Genomic DNA, 16,933 nt, shown 5'->3' with positions numbered 1-16,933 from the left:
ATTCTGAAAGAATATATATTCAAAGATTTGTGCCGCATTTTCACGATTTTTCAAAAATAGCAGACCTACAAGCTCGTAGCGTGCCACTCGGTGGTGCACTACGAGCTTGTAGATCTGCTATTTTTCGATAGCTAAAGTATAACATAATTAAGCTTTAAAACACCAAAAGGGCCCAAAATGGGTTAATAACCATCACGTCAATGGCAGCCGATGACTTAACAAAAGCTCAGCATGGCGATGATTGTGTTTATTTGTCGTGATTGACTGATGACGCGTGAATCTCCGCTCGGCCTCATGGTGGCGCTGTAACAGAGAACAGCTGCAGCTCCTTCACTTGAGTCGCTACTGAGTCAGACAGAGCAGTCGTTGGTTTAAATCCCGCGTGTGTGTGCGTGTGCGTGCGTGTGTGTGCGTGCAGGTACAACGTGAGTCAGATGGAGGAGTGGTTGCGGGGTAACAACCTGCAGATGAGCAAGGCAGCAGAGACGCTGGAGTCCATCATCCAGGCTGCTCAGCTGCTGCAGGTCAAGAAGAAGACCTCCGCCGACGCAGAAAACATCTGTTCGCTCTGCACCTCCCTCACCATGCAACAGGTACTGCACCTCCCTCACCATGCAACAGGTACTGCACCTCCCTCACCATGCAACAGGTACCTCCCTCACCATGCAACAGGTACTGCACCTCCCTCACCATGCAACAGGTACCTCCCTCACCATGCAACAGGTACTGCACCTCCCTCACCATGCAACAGGTACTGCACCTCCCTCACCATGCAACAGGTACTGCACCTCCCTCACCATGCAACAGGTACTGCACCTCCCTCACCATGCAACAGGTACTGTACCTCCCTCACCATGCAACAGGTACTGCACCTCCCTCACCATGCAACAGGTACTGTACCTCCCTCACCATGCAACAGGTACTGCACCTCCCTCACCATGCAACAGGTACTGTACCTCCCTCACCATGCAACAGGTACTGCACCTCCCTCACCATGCAACAGGTACTGCACCTCCCTCACCCTGCAACAGGTACTGCACCTCCCTCACCATGCAACAGGTACTGCACCTCCCTCACCATGCAACAGGTACTGCACCTCCCTCACCATGCAACAGGTACTGCACCTCCCTCACCATGCAACAGGTACTGCACCTCCCTCACCATGCAACAGGTACACACACACACACACGCTCACGCTCGCACTCACACTCACACTCACCCACCTATGCAGGCTCCACTTCCACTTTATATTTTACTCATGATCAGAGCTTCCGTTGCTCCAGACTGTATGACGGAAGCATTTATATTTTACTCATGATCAGAGCTTCCGTTGCTCCAGACTGTATGACGGAAGCATTTATATTTTACTCATGATCAGAGCTTCCGTTGTTCCAGACTGTACGACAGAAGCATTTATATTTTACTCATGATCAGAGCTTCCGTTGCTCCAGACTGTACGACGGAAGCATTTATATTTTACTCATGATCAGAGTTTCCGTTGCTCCAGACTGTACGACGGAAGCATTTATATTTTACTCATGATCGCAGCTTCCGTTGCTCCAGACTGTATGACGGAAGCATTTATATTTTACTCTTGATCAGAGCTTCCGTTGCTCCAGACTGTATGACGGAAGCATTTATATTTTACTCATGATCAGAGCTTCCGTTGCTCCAGACTGTATGACGGAAGCATTTATATTTTACTCTTGATCAGAGCTTCCGTTGCTCCAGACTGTATGACGGAAGCATTTATATTTTACTCTTGATCAGAGCTTCCGTTGCTCCAGACTGTATGACGGAAGCATTTATATTTTACTCGTGATCAGAGCTTCCGTTGCTCCAGACTGTATGACGGAAGCATTTATATTTTACTCGTGATCAGAGCTTCCGTTGCTCCAGACTGTATGACGGAAGCATTTATATTTTACTCGTGATCAGAGCTTCCGTTGTTCCAGACTGTACGACAGAAGCATTTATATTTTACTCATGATCAGAGCTTCCGTTGCTCCAGACTGTACGACGGAAGCATTTATATTTTACTCATGATCAGAGTTTCCGTTGCTCCAGACTGTACGACGGAAGCATTTATATTTTACTCATGATCGCAGCTTCCGTTGCTCCAGACTGTATGACGGAAGCATTTATATTTTACTCTTGATCAGAGCTTCCGTTGCTCCAGACTGTATGACGGAAGCATTTATATTTTACTCATGATCAGAGCTTCCGTTGCTCCAGACTGTATGACGGAAGCATTTATATTTTACTCTTGATCAGAGCTTCCGTTGCTCCAGACTGTATGACGGAAGCATTTATATTTTACTCTTGATCAGAGCTTCCGTTGCTCCAGACTGTATGACGGAAGCATTTATATTTTACTCGTGATCAGAGCTTCCGTTGCTCCAGACTGTATGACGGAAGCATTTATATTTTACTCGTGATCAGAGCTTCCGTTGCTCCAGACTGTATGACGGAAGCACTTGGAAATTGCGATAGGCAACAGTCTGGCAACGCAAGACTGTTTGCCTAAATTAACTTCCTGTCACATATTTCATGTGTCCAGAGTTTAATTGAACGTCCTGTCAGACTAATTGAACTTCCTGTTCCAGATCGTGAAGATCCTGAACCTCTACACGCCGCTCAACGAGTTTGAGGAGAGAGTCACCGTGTCCTTCATACGGAACATCCAGGTAAACCACTTCCTGTCCTTCATACGGAACATCCAGGTAAACCACTTCCTGTCCTTCATACGGAACATCCAGGTAAACCACTTCCTGTCCTTCATACGGAACATCCAGGTAAACGACTTCCTGTCCTTCATACGGAACATCCAGGTAAACGACTTCCTGTCCTTCATACGGAACATCCAGGTAAACCACTTCCTGTTCCTGAAAGCCCAAACCGTGGTTCTGCTTCCTGTCGCTCGCGCCCCAGTAGACGAAGGAGGCGGAGTCTACCGTTCCATCGGTTTCCTCAACACTTTGACGGCGTTCAATTATTGAATCCATGTTGTAGCCACGCTTATTAATACGTTACACCCGCTATTTGTTTAATGTGTTTAAATCGCCGTTTTTTAATAATTTAAAAGAAAGAGCGGGTTTGTGGCGGACCTGGTGACGAGGCCGTCGCCTTACCACGACGAAACCGGAAATCTAGCCAGGCTCTGGGCTGCTAGGGCTTCTGGGAAAATGAGTTCAATGCAAGTGAACGAGGGGGTTTGTTTGGACTACAACATGCTGTGTAGGCTGTTCTTGTTTCGCATCGTAGGCGTTTCTCTCTTCAACATGTTTCTCTCTTCAACATGTTTCTCTCTTCAACATGTTTCTCTCTTCAACATGGTTCTCTCTTCAACATGTTTCTCTCTTCAACATGTTTCTCTCTTCAACATGTTTCTCTCTTCAACATGTTTCTCTCTTCAACAACATGTTTCTCTCTTCAACAACATGTTTCTCTCTTCAACATGTTTCTCTCTTCAACATGTTTCTCTCTTCAACATGTTTCTCTCAACAACATGTTTCTCTCTTCAACAACATGTTTCTCTCTTCAACAACATGTTTCTCTCTTCAACAACATGTTTCTCTCTTCAACAACATGTTTCTCTCTTCAACAACATGTTTCTCTCTTCAACATGTTTCTCTCTTCAACATGTTTCTCTCTTCAACATGTTTCTCTCTTCAACATGTTTCTCTCTTCAACATGTTTCTCTCTTCAACATGTTTCTCTCTTCAACATGTTTCTCTCTTCAACATGTTTCTCTCTTCAACAACATGTTTCTCTCTTCAACATGTTTCTCTCTTCAACATGTTTCTCTCTTCAACATGTTTCTCTCTTCAACATGTTTCTCTCTTCAACATGTTTCTCTCTTCAACATGTTTCTCTCTTCAACATGTTTCTCTCTTCAACATGTTTCTCTCTTCAACATGTTTCTCTCTTCAACAACATGTTTCTCTCTTCAACATGTTTCTCTCTTCAACAACATGTTTCTCTCTTCAACAACATGTTTCTCTCTTCAACAACATGTTTCTCTCTTCAACAACATGTTTCTCTCTTCAACAACATGTCTCTCTCTTCAACATGTTTCTCTCTTCAACATGTTTCTCTCTTCAACATGTTTCTCTCTTCAACAACATGTTTCTCTCTTCAACATGTTTCTCTCTTCAACAACATGTTTCTCTCTTCAACAACATGTTTCTCTCTTCAACAACATGTTTCTCTCTTCAACAACATGTTTCTCTCTTCAACAACATGTCTCTCTCTTCAACAACATGTTTCTCTCTTCAACATGTTTCTCTCTTCAACATGTTTCTCTCTTCAACATGTTTCTCTCTTCAACATGTTTCTCTCTTCAACATGTTTCTCTCTTCAACAACATGTTTCTCTCTTCAACAACATGTTTCTCTCTTCAACATGTTTCTCTCTTCAACAACATGTTTCTCTCTTCAACAACATGTTTCTCTCTTCAACATGTTTCTCTCTTCAACATGTTTCTCTCTTCAACAACATGTTTCTCTCTTCAACATGTTTCTCTCTTCAACAACATGTTTCTCTCTTCAACAACATGTTTCTCTCTTCAACAACATGTTTCTCTCTTCAACAACATGTTTCTCTCTTCAACAACATGGTTCTCTCTTCAACAACATGTTTCTCTCTTCAACAACAACATGTTTCTCTCTTCAACAACATGTTTCTCTCTTCAACAACATGTTTCTCTCTTCAACATGTTTCTCTCTTCAACAACATGTTTCTCTCTTCAACATGTTTCTCTCTTCAACAACATGTTTCTCTCTTCAACAACATGTTTCTCTCTTCAACAACATGTTTCTCTCTTCAACAACATGTTTCTCTCTTCAACAACATGTTTCTCTCTTCAACAACATGTTTCTCTCTTCAACAACATGTTTCTCTCTTCAACAACATGTTTCTCTCTTCAACAACATGTTTCTCTCTTCAACAACATGTTTCTCTCTTCAACAACAACATGTTTCTCTCTTCAACAACAAACCCATGTTTCTCTCTTCAACAACAACATGTTTCTCTCTTCAACAACATGTTTCTCTCTTCAACAACATGTTTCTCTCTTCAACAACATGTTTCTCTCTTCAACAACATGTTTCTCTCTTCAACAACATGTTTCTCTCTTCAACAACAAACCCATGTTTCTCTCTTCAACAACATGTTTCTCTCTTCAACAACATGTTTCTCTCTTCAACAACATGTTTCTCTCTTCAACAACAAACCCATGTTTCTCTCTTCAACAACATGTTTCTCTCTTCAACAACATGTTTCTCTCTTCAACAACATGTTTCTCTCTTCAACAACATGTTTCTCTCTTCAACAACATGTTTCTCTCTTCAACAACATGTTTCTCTCTTCAACAACATGTTTCTCTCTTCAACAACATGTTTCTCTCTTCAACATGTTTCTCTCTTCAACAACATGTTTCTCTCTTCAACAACATGTTTCTCTCTTCAACAACAAACCCATGTTTCTCTCTTCAACAACAAACCCATGTTTCTCTCTTCAACAACATGTTTCTCTCTTCAACAACATGTTTCTCTCTTCAACAACATGTTTCTCTCTTCAACAACATGTTTCTCTCTTCAACAACATGTTTCTCTCTTCAACAACATGTTTCTCTCTTCAACAACATGTTTCTCTCTTCAACAACAACATGTTTCTCTCTTCAACAACATGTTTCTCTCTTCAACAACAAACCCATGTTTCTCTCTTCAACAACAAACCCATGTTTCTCTCTTCAACAACAACAGGTTTCTCTCTTCAACAACATGTTTCTCTCTTCAACAACAAACCCATGTTTCTCTCTTCAACAACATGTTTCTCTCTTCAACAACAAACCCATGTTTCTCTCTTCAACAACATGTTTCTCTCTTCAACAACATGTTTCTCTCTTCAACAACAAACCCATGTTTCTCTCTTCAACAACATGTTTCTCTCTTCAACAACAAACCCATGTTTCTCTCTTCAACAACATGTTTCTCTCTTCAACAACATGTTTCTCTCTTCAACAACAAACCCATGTTTCTCTCTTCAACAACATGTTTCTCTCTTCAACAACAAACCCATGTTTCTCTCTTCAACAACATGTTTCTCTCTTCAACAACAACATGTTTCTCTCTTCAACAACATGTTTCTCTCTTCAACAACATGTTTCTCTCTTCAACAACATGTTTCTCTCTTCAACAACAACATGTTTCTCTCTTCAACAACAAACCCATGTTTCTCTCTTCAACAACATGTTTCTCTCTTCAACAACAAACCCATGTTTCTCTCTTCAACAACAACATGTTTCTCTCTTCAACAACAAACCCATGTTTCTCTCTTCAACAACAACATGTTTCTCTCTTCAACAACAAACCCATGTTTCTCTCTTCAACATCATGTTTCTCTCTTCAACAACAAACCCATGTTTCTCTCTTCAACAACAACATGTTTCTCTCTTCAACAACATGTTTCTCTCTTCAACAACATGTTTCTCTCTTCAACAACATGTTTCTCTCTTCAACAACATGTTTCTCTCTTCAACAACAAACCCATGTTTCTCTCTTCAACAACATGTTTCTCTCTTCAACAACAAACCCATGTTTCTCTCTTCAACAACAACATGTTTCTCTCTTCAACAACAAACCCATGTTTCTCTCTTCAACAACAAACCCATGTTTCTCTCTTCAACAACATGTTTATCTCTTCAACAACAAACCCATGTTTCTCTCTTCAACAACATGTTTCTCTCTTCAACAACATGTTTCTCTCTTCAACAACAACATGTTTCTCTCTTCAACAACATGTTTCTCTCTTCAACAACATGTTTCTCTCTTCAACAACAACATGTTTCTCTCTTCAACAACATGTTTCTCTCTTCAACAACAAACCCATGTTTCTCTCTTCAACAACATGTTTCTCTCTTCAACAACATGTTTCTCTCTTCAACAACAACATGTTTCTCTCTTCAACAACATGTTTCTCTCTTCAACAACATGTTTCTCTCTTCAACAACAACATGTTTCTCTCTTCAACAACATGTTTCTCTCTTCAACAACAAACCCATGTTTCTCTCTTCAACAACATGTTTCTCTCTTCAACAACAAACCCATGTTTCTCTCTTCAACAACATGTTTCTCTCTTCAACAACATGTTTCTCTCTTCAACAACATGTTTCTCTCTTCAACAACAAACCCATGTTTCTCTCTTCAACAACATGTTTCTCTCTTCAACAACAAACCCATGTTTCTCTCTTCAACAACAACATGTTTCTCTCTTCAACAACAAACCCATGTTTCTCTCTTCAACAACAACATGTTTCTCTCTTCAACAACAAACCCATGTTTCTCTCTTCAACAACAAACCCATGTTTCTCTCTTCAACAACATGTTTCTCTCTTCAACAACAAACCCATGTTTCTCTCTTCAACAACAACATGTTTCTCTCTTCAACAACATGTTTCTCTCTTCAACAACATGTTTCTCTCTTCAACAACAACATGTTTCTCTCTTCAACAACATGTTTCTCTCTTCAACAACATGTTTCTCTCTTCAACAACAAACCCATGTTTCTCTCTTCAACAACAACATGTTTCTCTCTTCAACAACAAACCCATGTTTCTCTCTTCAACAACAAACCCATGTTTCTCTCTTCAACAACATGTTTCTCTCTTCAACAACAACATGTTTCTCTCTTCAACAACAAACCCATGTTTCTCTCTTCAACAACAAACCCATGTTTCTCTCTTCAACAACAAACCCATGTTTCTCTCAACAACAAACCCATTGTGACCGACTAGTCACTACCCAGGGCAAGGAAGGACACAACACAGGGCAGCTTCCTTAAGTTTTAGCTTTATTCCTCCAAGTCAAGGGAATAACACATTGAAAGCATCACAATATTAATTTACACAGGAGAGCAGATGGCTCTCCACTGTCCAGACAGACGCTCTCTCTTGAGTGTTTGTGGAGCTGACTGATTTATCCTGTTGTGCCTTGATCAAGTCCATGCACAACAGGTGCGCAGCCACACCCAGCTCTGAGTCCAGTTCTAGTTTGACTCAGGCCAGGTGTGACTGCTTAACTCAAGTCATCCTCCCTCTCACATACCCCCCTCGTTAAACTGAGGCTGGGGACAATCCCCAGCTGAAACCTACTCCCCCCCCCCCCCCCCCCCCCCCCCCCATACCAAGCAAAAAAAAAATCTTAAAACCAGACTCTGACACAGGGTTACCATTCCTTTTTTTTTTATATATAATTTTTATTAGGTTTTTTCCATTTTAAAATACAAGACATACATGACCAAACAAAACAGGAGACAAAACAAAAAAGTAAACCGAACACGTGGAAACAAAACAAAACAGACACAACAAAAACAAAACAGACCCTCACAAGTATCCCCCCGCCCTTACCCTCCCATGCCCCGGGGGAAACAGAATGAGTTACTAAGTTTGAGATTCATGCATTAAAGTAATTAAGATTAAATGCTAGCAATAGTGGGAGCAATGTGGGAGCAATGTAAAAATGTAAATGTAATTGAACTATTTCATTTTTAAATATATATATATATATATATATATATATATATATATATATATACATATATATACATACATATACATACATATATACACATACATATATACATACACACATACATACATATACATACATACATACATACATACATACATATACATACATACGCACATATACACACATAGCCTACATGTATCCATACACACATATACATACATACATGCACATGATACACATTCATACATATGCGCACACGCATAACCGTGCACACATGTACATACATGCACATACACATATACGCATGATCACAGTATACTCACAGTAGAGGGGGAATATTGGAATTAGTTCCTACTTAAATTGTGGTTAAGGAATTAATGTATGTGAGGAATGGGTCCCAGGTTCTGTAGAAGTTATTCAACGAACCCCTAACAGTGTATTTGATTTTTTCCAAATGGAGAAAGGATGACAAATCTTTTAGCCATACTGAACCCTCAGGAGGATTAGGGCTCTTCCAGTGGAGCAATATACGACGCCTGGCTATGAGGGAGGCAAAAGCAACCGCATCGGCCTGGAATCTATTAAATCTGCCTCCTACAGGGGACACGCCAAAGATAGCTATAAAATGACAGGGTAATACAGAGAATCCCAGGACCAGACTGAGTGTGTCAAAAAAGGATTTCCAAAAAGAGGCGAGCTTTGAACAGGAATAAAAAGTATGTGTGTGGTTTGCAGGGGATTGAAGGCACCTGTTGCATGAGTCGTTTGTTTCTGGAAATAGTCTACTAAGCTTAGCTTTAGTGTAATGAATCCTATGAACCACTTTCAATTGAATCAGGCACATACGAGCGCAGGCACATGAATTGTTAATCCTAGACAGCACATCAGCCCAATATTCCTCGCTCAGCTCAGTCCCAAGTTCATCCTCCCATGCGCCTCTCAACCCAAGTAGAGAGGTTGTTCTAAAGGAAACAAGAGCATTGTAAATTGATGAAATGTTAAACATAGAATCTGGTGCAGACATGATGGACTCCACTAGGGTTTTCTCAGGTAAACTGGGGAAGGGTTTAAAATGGGTGCTTGCAAAGTTACGTATTTGGAAAAATCTAAAAAAGCTATTGTTTTGATTATTCAATTTGGTGGCGAGTTCTCCGAGAGAAATAAATAACCCATCGCTGTATAGATCCCTAAAAGAGATAAGGCCCTTCTCCTTCCACTTGCTGTATGTTGAGTCCAAAGAGGAGGATGGAAACAAATGGTTTTTACAAATGGGCATAAGGACTGATGGGGATTTTAACTCAAAATGTTGTCTAAACTGATTCCAAATTTTCAATGAAGAGAGAACTACTGGATTGTTGGTATACTGGGAATAACGTGTTGGTAGGGGGGCAAAGAGTAATGCTGGAAGAGAGGATGTGCAGGATTTAGCCTCCATATCACACCAGATCTCGACAGAGTGGCACCATTTCTTCATCATTAAAATATTTGATGCCCAATAATAGAATATCATGTTGGGTGAGGCAAGTCCTCCCTCTTGTTTGGGTCTTTGAAGAGTGACTTTGGTGATTCTAGGGGACTTATTGGCCCACATAAAGGATGATAAGATTTTATCCAGTGAATTAAAAAACGATTTGGGCAAAAAAAGAGGGAGGGTTTGAAAAAGAAAAAGGAGGCGTGGCAGTATGTTCATTTTAATTGTTTCAATGCGGCCCACCAGTGAGAGAGGAAGCTTATTCCACCTTTGAAGATCTAATTTAACCTTTTCAATTAATGTTGTGTAATTCTCCTTGTGTAGCGAGCTAAGTGAGTGACATACAGTTATACCCAGGTATTTAAAGTTATTTAACGAAAGGTTGAAGGGTAGCGCGCCAGGGGGGATTGATTTGGCTATGTGGTTAACAGGGAAGCATACACTTTTAGCAATGTTCAACTTGTATCCTGAGAAGGCTCCAAAGTTGTTCAATAGATTAACAATGGTATCGGCACAATTAACTGGGTTTTGGACAAATAAGAGTAGGTCGTCTGCATATAGTGCCACTTTATGCTCAATTCCTCCTCTCCTTATGCCTGAAAACAGTGTAGAGCTTGTTAGAGCAATGGATAAGGGCTCTATAGCTAATGCGAACAATAGGGGTGACAAGGGGCAGCCTTGGCGTGTACCACGTGTGAGGGGAAAAGCTGGAGAGACATCAGAGTTCGATTTAACGCTGGCCAATGGAGCCGAGTAAAGAAGCTGAATCCAAGAGATAACTTTTGTACCAAATCCAAATTTCTGCAAAATCCTGAATAAGTATTGCCACTCAACACGGTCAAACGCTTTTTCTGCGTCTAACGAGATTATCATCTCTGGTTCTTGGGAGGTAGAAGGCGACAGAACGACATTCAGGAGCCTGCGAACGCTGGATGATAGTTGGCGACCTGTGACAAAGCCTGTTTGGTCCTGAGAGATTATATTGGGGAGACATGCATCAAGCCTGCTTGCCAATATCTTGGCCAGGAGTTTGACATCGTTATTAAGCAGACTAATAGGTCTGTAGCTGCTGCATAGTCTGGGGTCTTTGTCTTTTTTTAAGATGAGTGAGATTAGAGCCTGATTTAGGGTTGGTGGTAGAACACCTTGGTCTAAGGAGTGATTGAAAACCTCTAAAAGTAGAGGAGCGAGTTGTGCAGCAAATTTTTTATAGAAACAGGCAGAGAAGCCATCGGGGCCAGGAGCTTTATTGCTCTGCATTGTGGAAATGCATGGGTTACCATTCCTAACATAAACAACAACAGACTCTGAAACAGGGTTGCTATACCTAAAATAACAAAACCCCTCAAACAACATTGTCCCACACACTTCCCCAATGTCCAGCCCCACCCTCCCCCTCACTCCCGGAGACCGGAGGCATGGGCTGCTGACCAGGTTGGCAGAGGTGGTTCTGGGCTTATGCTGCTGCAGGGGCTGCTTGGACAGGCTGGGAGGAGGCTCACCAGTGGAGTCACGATGGTGGCTTGTTGGTGGGTTCTCCAGCTGCAGGCCGTTGTCCACGGTGGCTGATGCTCTGCTTCCCCACCCTCAGGTGGACAACTCTGTTGCCTTCCGCTGCTGCCGAGAAGTGCTGGGGTTTGTAGCTAGGCCGATGACCAGATTGCTGGGACCTGTAGTCGGGCTCGTTGGTCCTCACCAGGACACTGGGTGGCTGGTCCTCACCAGGATGCCGTTCACACGTAGCCCGGCTCAGTGGCCCCGTCATTTCATGCAAGTACTGTAGTCCTTGCAAAAGGCGCTGGTGATTGCGCCGGTAACTGCTGTCCATCGGCCTTTCCTTATCTTGGTCTAACTGCTGCCACTGTGCCTCCGTCTGTTGCAGGCGTGTGTCAATAGCAAGCTATGCCTGAAACTGATGCTGCTGAAGAGTGGCAGTGTTCTGCTGCACCTCCGCACAGTCCCAGGAGTTCACTGCTGTCCCTCCATGTCCCTGTTCAGGCTCCAAATGTGACCGACTAGTCACTACCCAGGGCAAGGAAGGACACAACACAGGGCAGCTTCCTTAAGTTTTAGCTTTATTCCTCCAAGTCAAGGGAATAACACATTGAAAGCATCACAATATTAATTTACACAGGAGAGCAGATGGCTCTCCACTGTCCAGACAGACGCTCTCTCTTGAGTGTTTGTGGAGCTGACTGATTTATCCTGTTGTGCCTTGATCAAGTCCATGCACAACAGGTGCGCAGCCACACCCAGCTCTGAGTCCAGTTCTAGTTTGACTCAGGCCAGGTGTGACTGCTTAACTCAAGTCATCCTCCCTCTCACACCCATGTTTCTCTCTTCAACAACAAACCCATGTTTCTCTCTTCAACAACAAACCCATGTTTCTCTCTTCAACAACAACATGTTTCTCTCTTCAACAACAACATGTTTCTCTCTTCAACAACAACATGTTTCTCTCTTCAACAACAAACCCATGTTTCTCTCTTCAACAACAACATGTTTCTCTCTTCAACAACATGTTTCTCTCTTCAACAACATGTTTCTCTCTTCAACAACATGTTTCTCTCTTCAACAACATGTTTCTCTCTTCAACAACATGTTTCTCTCTTCAACATGTTTCTCTCTTCAACAACATGTTTCTCTCTTCAACAACATGTTTCTCTCTTCAACAACATGTTTCTCTCTTCAACAACAAACCCATGTTTCTCTCTTCAACTTCATGTTTCTCTCTTCAACAACATGTTTCTCTCTTCAACAACATGTTTCTCTCTTCAACAACATGTTTCTCTCTTCAACAACATGTTTCTCTCTTCAACAACCAACCCATGTTTCTCTCTTCAACAACAAACCCATGTTTCTCTCTTCAACAACATGTTTCTCTCTTCAACAACAAACCCATGTTTCTCTCTTCAACAACATGTTTCTCTCTTCAACAACATGTTTCTCTCTTCAACAACATGTTTCTCTCTTCAACAACATGTTTCTCTCTTCAACAACAAACCCATGTTTCTCTCTTCAACAACAAACCCATGTTTCTCTCTTCAACAACATGTTTCTCTCTTCAACAACATGTTTCTCTCTTCAACAACATGTTTCTCTCTTCAACAACATGTTTCTCTCTTCAACAACAAACCCATGTTTCTCTCTTCAACAACATGTTTCTCTCTTCAACAACATGTTTCTCTCTTCAACAACATGTTTCTCTCTTCAACAACATGTTTCTCTCTTCAACAACAAACCCATGTTTCTCTCTTCAACAACAAACCCATGCTTCTCTCTTCAACAACATGTTTCTCTCTTCAACAACAAACCCATGTTTCTCTCTTCAACAACAACATGTTTCTCTCTTCAACAACATGTTTCTCTCTTCAACAACAAACCCATGTTTCTCTCTTCAACAACAAACCCATGTTTCTCTCTTCAACAACATGTTTCTCTCTTCAACAACAAACCCATGTTTCTCTCTTCAACAACATGTTTCTCTCTTCAACAACATGTTTCTCTCTTCAACAACAAACCCATGTTTCTCTCTTCAACAACAAACCCATGTTTCTCTCTTCAACAACATGTTTCTCTCTTCAACAACAAACCCATGTTTCTCTCTTCAACAACAAACCCATGTTTCTCTCTTCAACAACATGTTTCTCTCTTCAACAACAAACCCATGTTTCTCTCTTCAACAACATGTTTCTCTCTTCAACAACAAACCCATGTTTCTCTCTTCAACAACAAACCCATGTTTCTCTCTTCAACAACAAACCCATGTTTCTCTCTTCAACAACAGTCCCATGTTTCTCTCTTCAACAACATGTTTCTCTCTTCAACAACAAACCCATGTTTCTCTCTTCAACAACATGTTTCTCTCTTCAACAACATGTTTCTCTCTTCAACAACATGTTTCTCTCTTCAACAACAAACCCATGTTTCTCTCTTCAACAACATGTTTCTCTCTTCAACAACAAACCCATGTTTCTCTCTTCAACAACATGTTTCTCTCTTCAACAACAAACCCATGTTTCTCTCTTCAACAACATGTTTCTCTCTTCAACAACATGTTTCTCTCTTCAACAACAAACCCATGTTTCTCTCTTCAACAACAAACCCATGTTTCTCTCTTCAACAACATGTTTCTCTCTTCAACAACAACATGTTTCTCTCTTCAACAACAAACCCATGTTTCTCTCTTCAACAACAACATGTTTCTCTCTTCAACAACATGTTTCTCTCTTCAACAACAAACCCATGTTTCTCTCTTCAACAACAACATGTTTCTCTCTTCAACAACAACATGTTTCTCTCTTCAACAACAAACCCATGTTTCTCTCTTCAACAACAAACCCATGTTTCTCTCTTCAACAACAACATGTTTCTCTCTTCAACAACAAACCCATGTTTCTCTCTTCAACAACAAACCCATGTTTCTCTCTTCAACAACATGTTTCTCTCTTCAACAACAAACCCATGTTTCTCTCTTCAACAACAAACCCATGTTTCTCTCTTCAACAACAGGTTTCTCTCTTCAACAACAACATGTTTCTCTCTTCAACAACATGTTTCTCTCTTCAACAACAACATGTTTCTCTCTTCAACAACAACATGTTTCTCTCTTCAACAACAAACCCATGTTTCTCTCTTCAACAACATGTTTCTCTCTTCAACAACAAACCCATGTTTCTCTCTTCAACAACAAACCCATGTTTCTCTCTTCAACAACAAACCCATGTTTCTCTCTTCAACAACATGTTTCTCTCTTCAACAACAAACCCATGTTTCTCTCTTCAACAACATGTTTCTCTCTTCAACAACAAACCCATGTTTCTCTCTTCAACAACATGTTTCTCTCTTCAACAACAAACCCATGTTTCTCTCTTCAACAACATGTTTCTCTCTTCAACAACATGTTTCTCTCTTCAACAACAAACCCATGTTTCTCTCTTCAACAACAAACCCATGTTTCTCTCTTCAACAACATGTTTCTCTCTTCAACAACAAACCCAAGTCAAGGGAATAACACATTGAAAGCATCACAATATTAATTTACACAGGAGAGCAGATGGCTCTCCACTGTCCAGACAGACGCTCTCTCTTGAGTGTTTGTGGAGCTGACTGATTTATCCTGTTGTGCCTTGATCAAGTCCATGCACAACAGGTGCGCAGCCACACCCAGCTCTGAGTCCAGTTCTAGTTTGACTCAGGCCAGGTGTGACTGCTTAACTCAAGTCATCCTCCCTCTCACACCCATGTTTCTCTCTTCAACAACAAACCCATGTTTCTCTCTTCAACAACAAACCCATGTTTCTCTCTTCAACAACAACATGTTTCTCTCTTCAACAACAACATGTTTCTCTCTTCAACAACAACATGTTTCTCTCTTCAACAACAAACCCATGTTTCTCTCTTCAACAACAACATGTTTCTCTCTTCAACAACATGTTTCTCTCTTCAACAACATGTTTCTCTCTTCAACAACATGTTTCTCTCTTCAACAACATGTTTCTCTCTTCAACAACATGTTTCTCTCTTCAACATGTTTCTCTCTTCAACAACATGTTTCTCTCTTCAACAACATGTTTCTCTCTTCAACAACATGTTTCTCTCTTCAACAACAAACCCATGTTTCTCTCTTCAACTTCATGTTTCTCTCTTCAACAACATGTTTCTCTCTTCAACAACATGTTTCTCTCTTCAACAACATGTTTCTCTCTTCAACAACATGTTTCTCTCTTCAACAACCAACCCATGTTTCTCTCTTCAACAACAAACCCATGTTTCTCTCTTCAACAACATGTTTCTCTCTTCAACAACAAACCCATGTTTCTCTCTTCAACAACATGTTTCTCTCTTCAACAACATGTTTCTCTCTTCAACAACATGTTTCTCTCTTCAACAACATGTTTCTCTCTTCAACAACAAACCCATGTTTCTCTCTTCAACAACAAACCCATGTTTCTCTCTTCAACAACATGTTTCTCTCTTCAACAACAAACCCATGTTTCTCTCTTCAACAACAACATGTTTCTCTCTTCAACAACATGTTTCTCTCTTCAACAACAAACCCATGTTTCTCTCTTCAACAACAAACCCATGTTTCTCTCTTCAACAACATGTTTCTCTCTTCAACAACAAACCCATGTTTCTCTCTTCAACAACATGTTTCTCTCTTCAACAACATGTTTCTCTCTTCAACAACAAACCCATGTTTCTCTCTTCAACAACAAACCCATGTTTCTCTCTTCAACAACATGTTTCTCTCTTCAACAACAAACCCATGTTTCTCTCTTCAACAACATGTTTCTCTCTTCAACAACATGTTTCTCTCTTCAACAACATGTTTCTCTCTTCAACAACAAACCCATGTTTCTCTCTTCAACAACAAACCCATGTTTCTCTCTTCAACAACATGTTTCTCTCTTCAACAACAAACCCATGTTTCTCTCTTCAACAACAAACCCATGTTTCTCTCTTCAACAACATGTTTCTCTCTTCAACAACAAACCCATGTTTCTCTCTTCAACAACATGTTTCTCTCTTCAACAACAAACCCATGTTTCTCTCTTCAACAACAAACCCATGTTTCTCTCTTCAACAACAAACCCATGTTTCTCTCTTCAACAACAGTCCCATGTTTCTCTCTTCAACAACATGTTTCTCTCTTCAACAACAAACCCATGTTTCTCTCTTCAACAACATGTTTCTCTCTTCAACAACATGTTTCTCTCTTCAACAACATGTTTCTCTCTTCAACAACAAACCCATGTTTCTCTCTTCAACAACATGTTTCTCTCTTCAACAACAAACCCATGTTTCTCTCTTCAACAACATGTTTCTCTCTTCAACAACAAACCCATGTTTCTCTCTTCAACAACATGTTTCTCTCTTCAACAACATGTTTCTCTCTTCAACAACAAACCCATGTTTCTCTCTTCAA

At 40.8% G+C, this 16,933-nt stretch overlaps 1 protein-coding gene across 1 annotated transcript in view; it reads left to right on the top strand.

The window, feature by feature from the left end:
- The window catches only part of myo5b (myosin VB), a 183,614-nt gene that overhangs the window by 160,043 nt on the left and 6,638 nt on the right, over positions 1-16,933 (top strand). Inside the window, exons 38-39 of the mRNA XM_079525228.1 lie at positions 419-593; positions 2,607-2,687. Of these exons, the coding sequence (XP_079381354.1) occupies positions 419-593; positions 2,607-2,687 (256 nt within the window). The remainder of the gene's footprint in view (positions 1-418; positions 594-2,606; positions 2,688-16,933) is intronic.

The sequence above is a fragment of the Electrona antarctica genome (assembly GCF_951216825.1).
Source record: "Electrona antarctica genome assembly, chromosome: 16".
Classification (NCBI taxonomy): Eukaryota; Metazoa; Chordata; class Actinopteri; order Myctophiformes; family Myctophidae; genus Electrona; species Electrona antarctica.
Note: the sequence above shows the minus strand (reverse complement) of the source record. Positions and strands in the feature narration are given on the sequence as shown.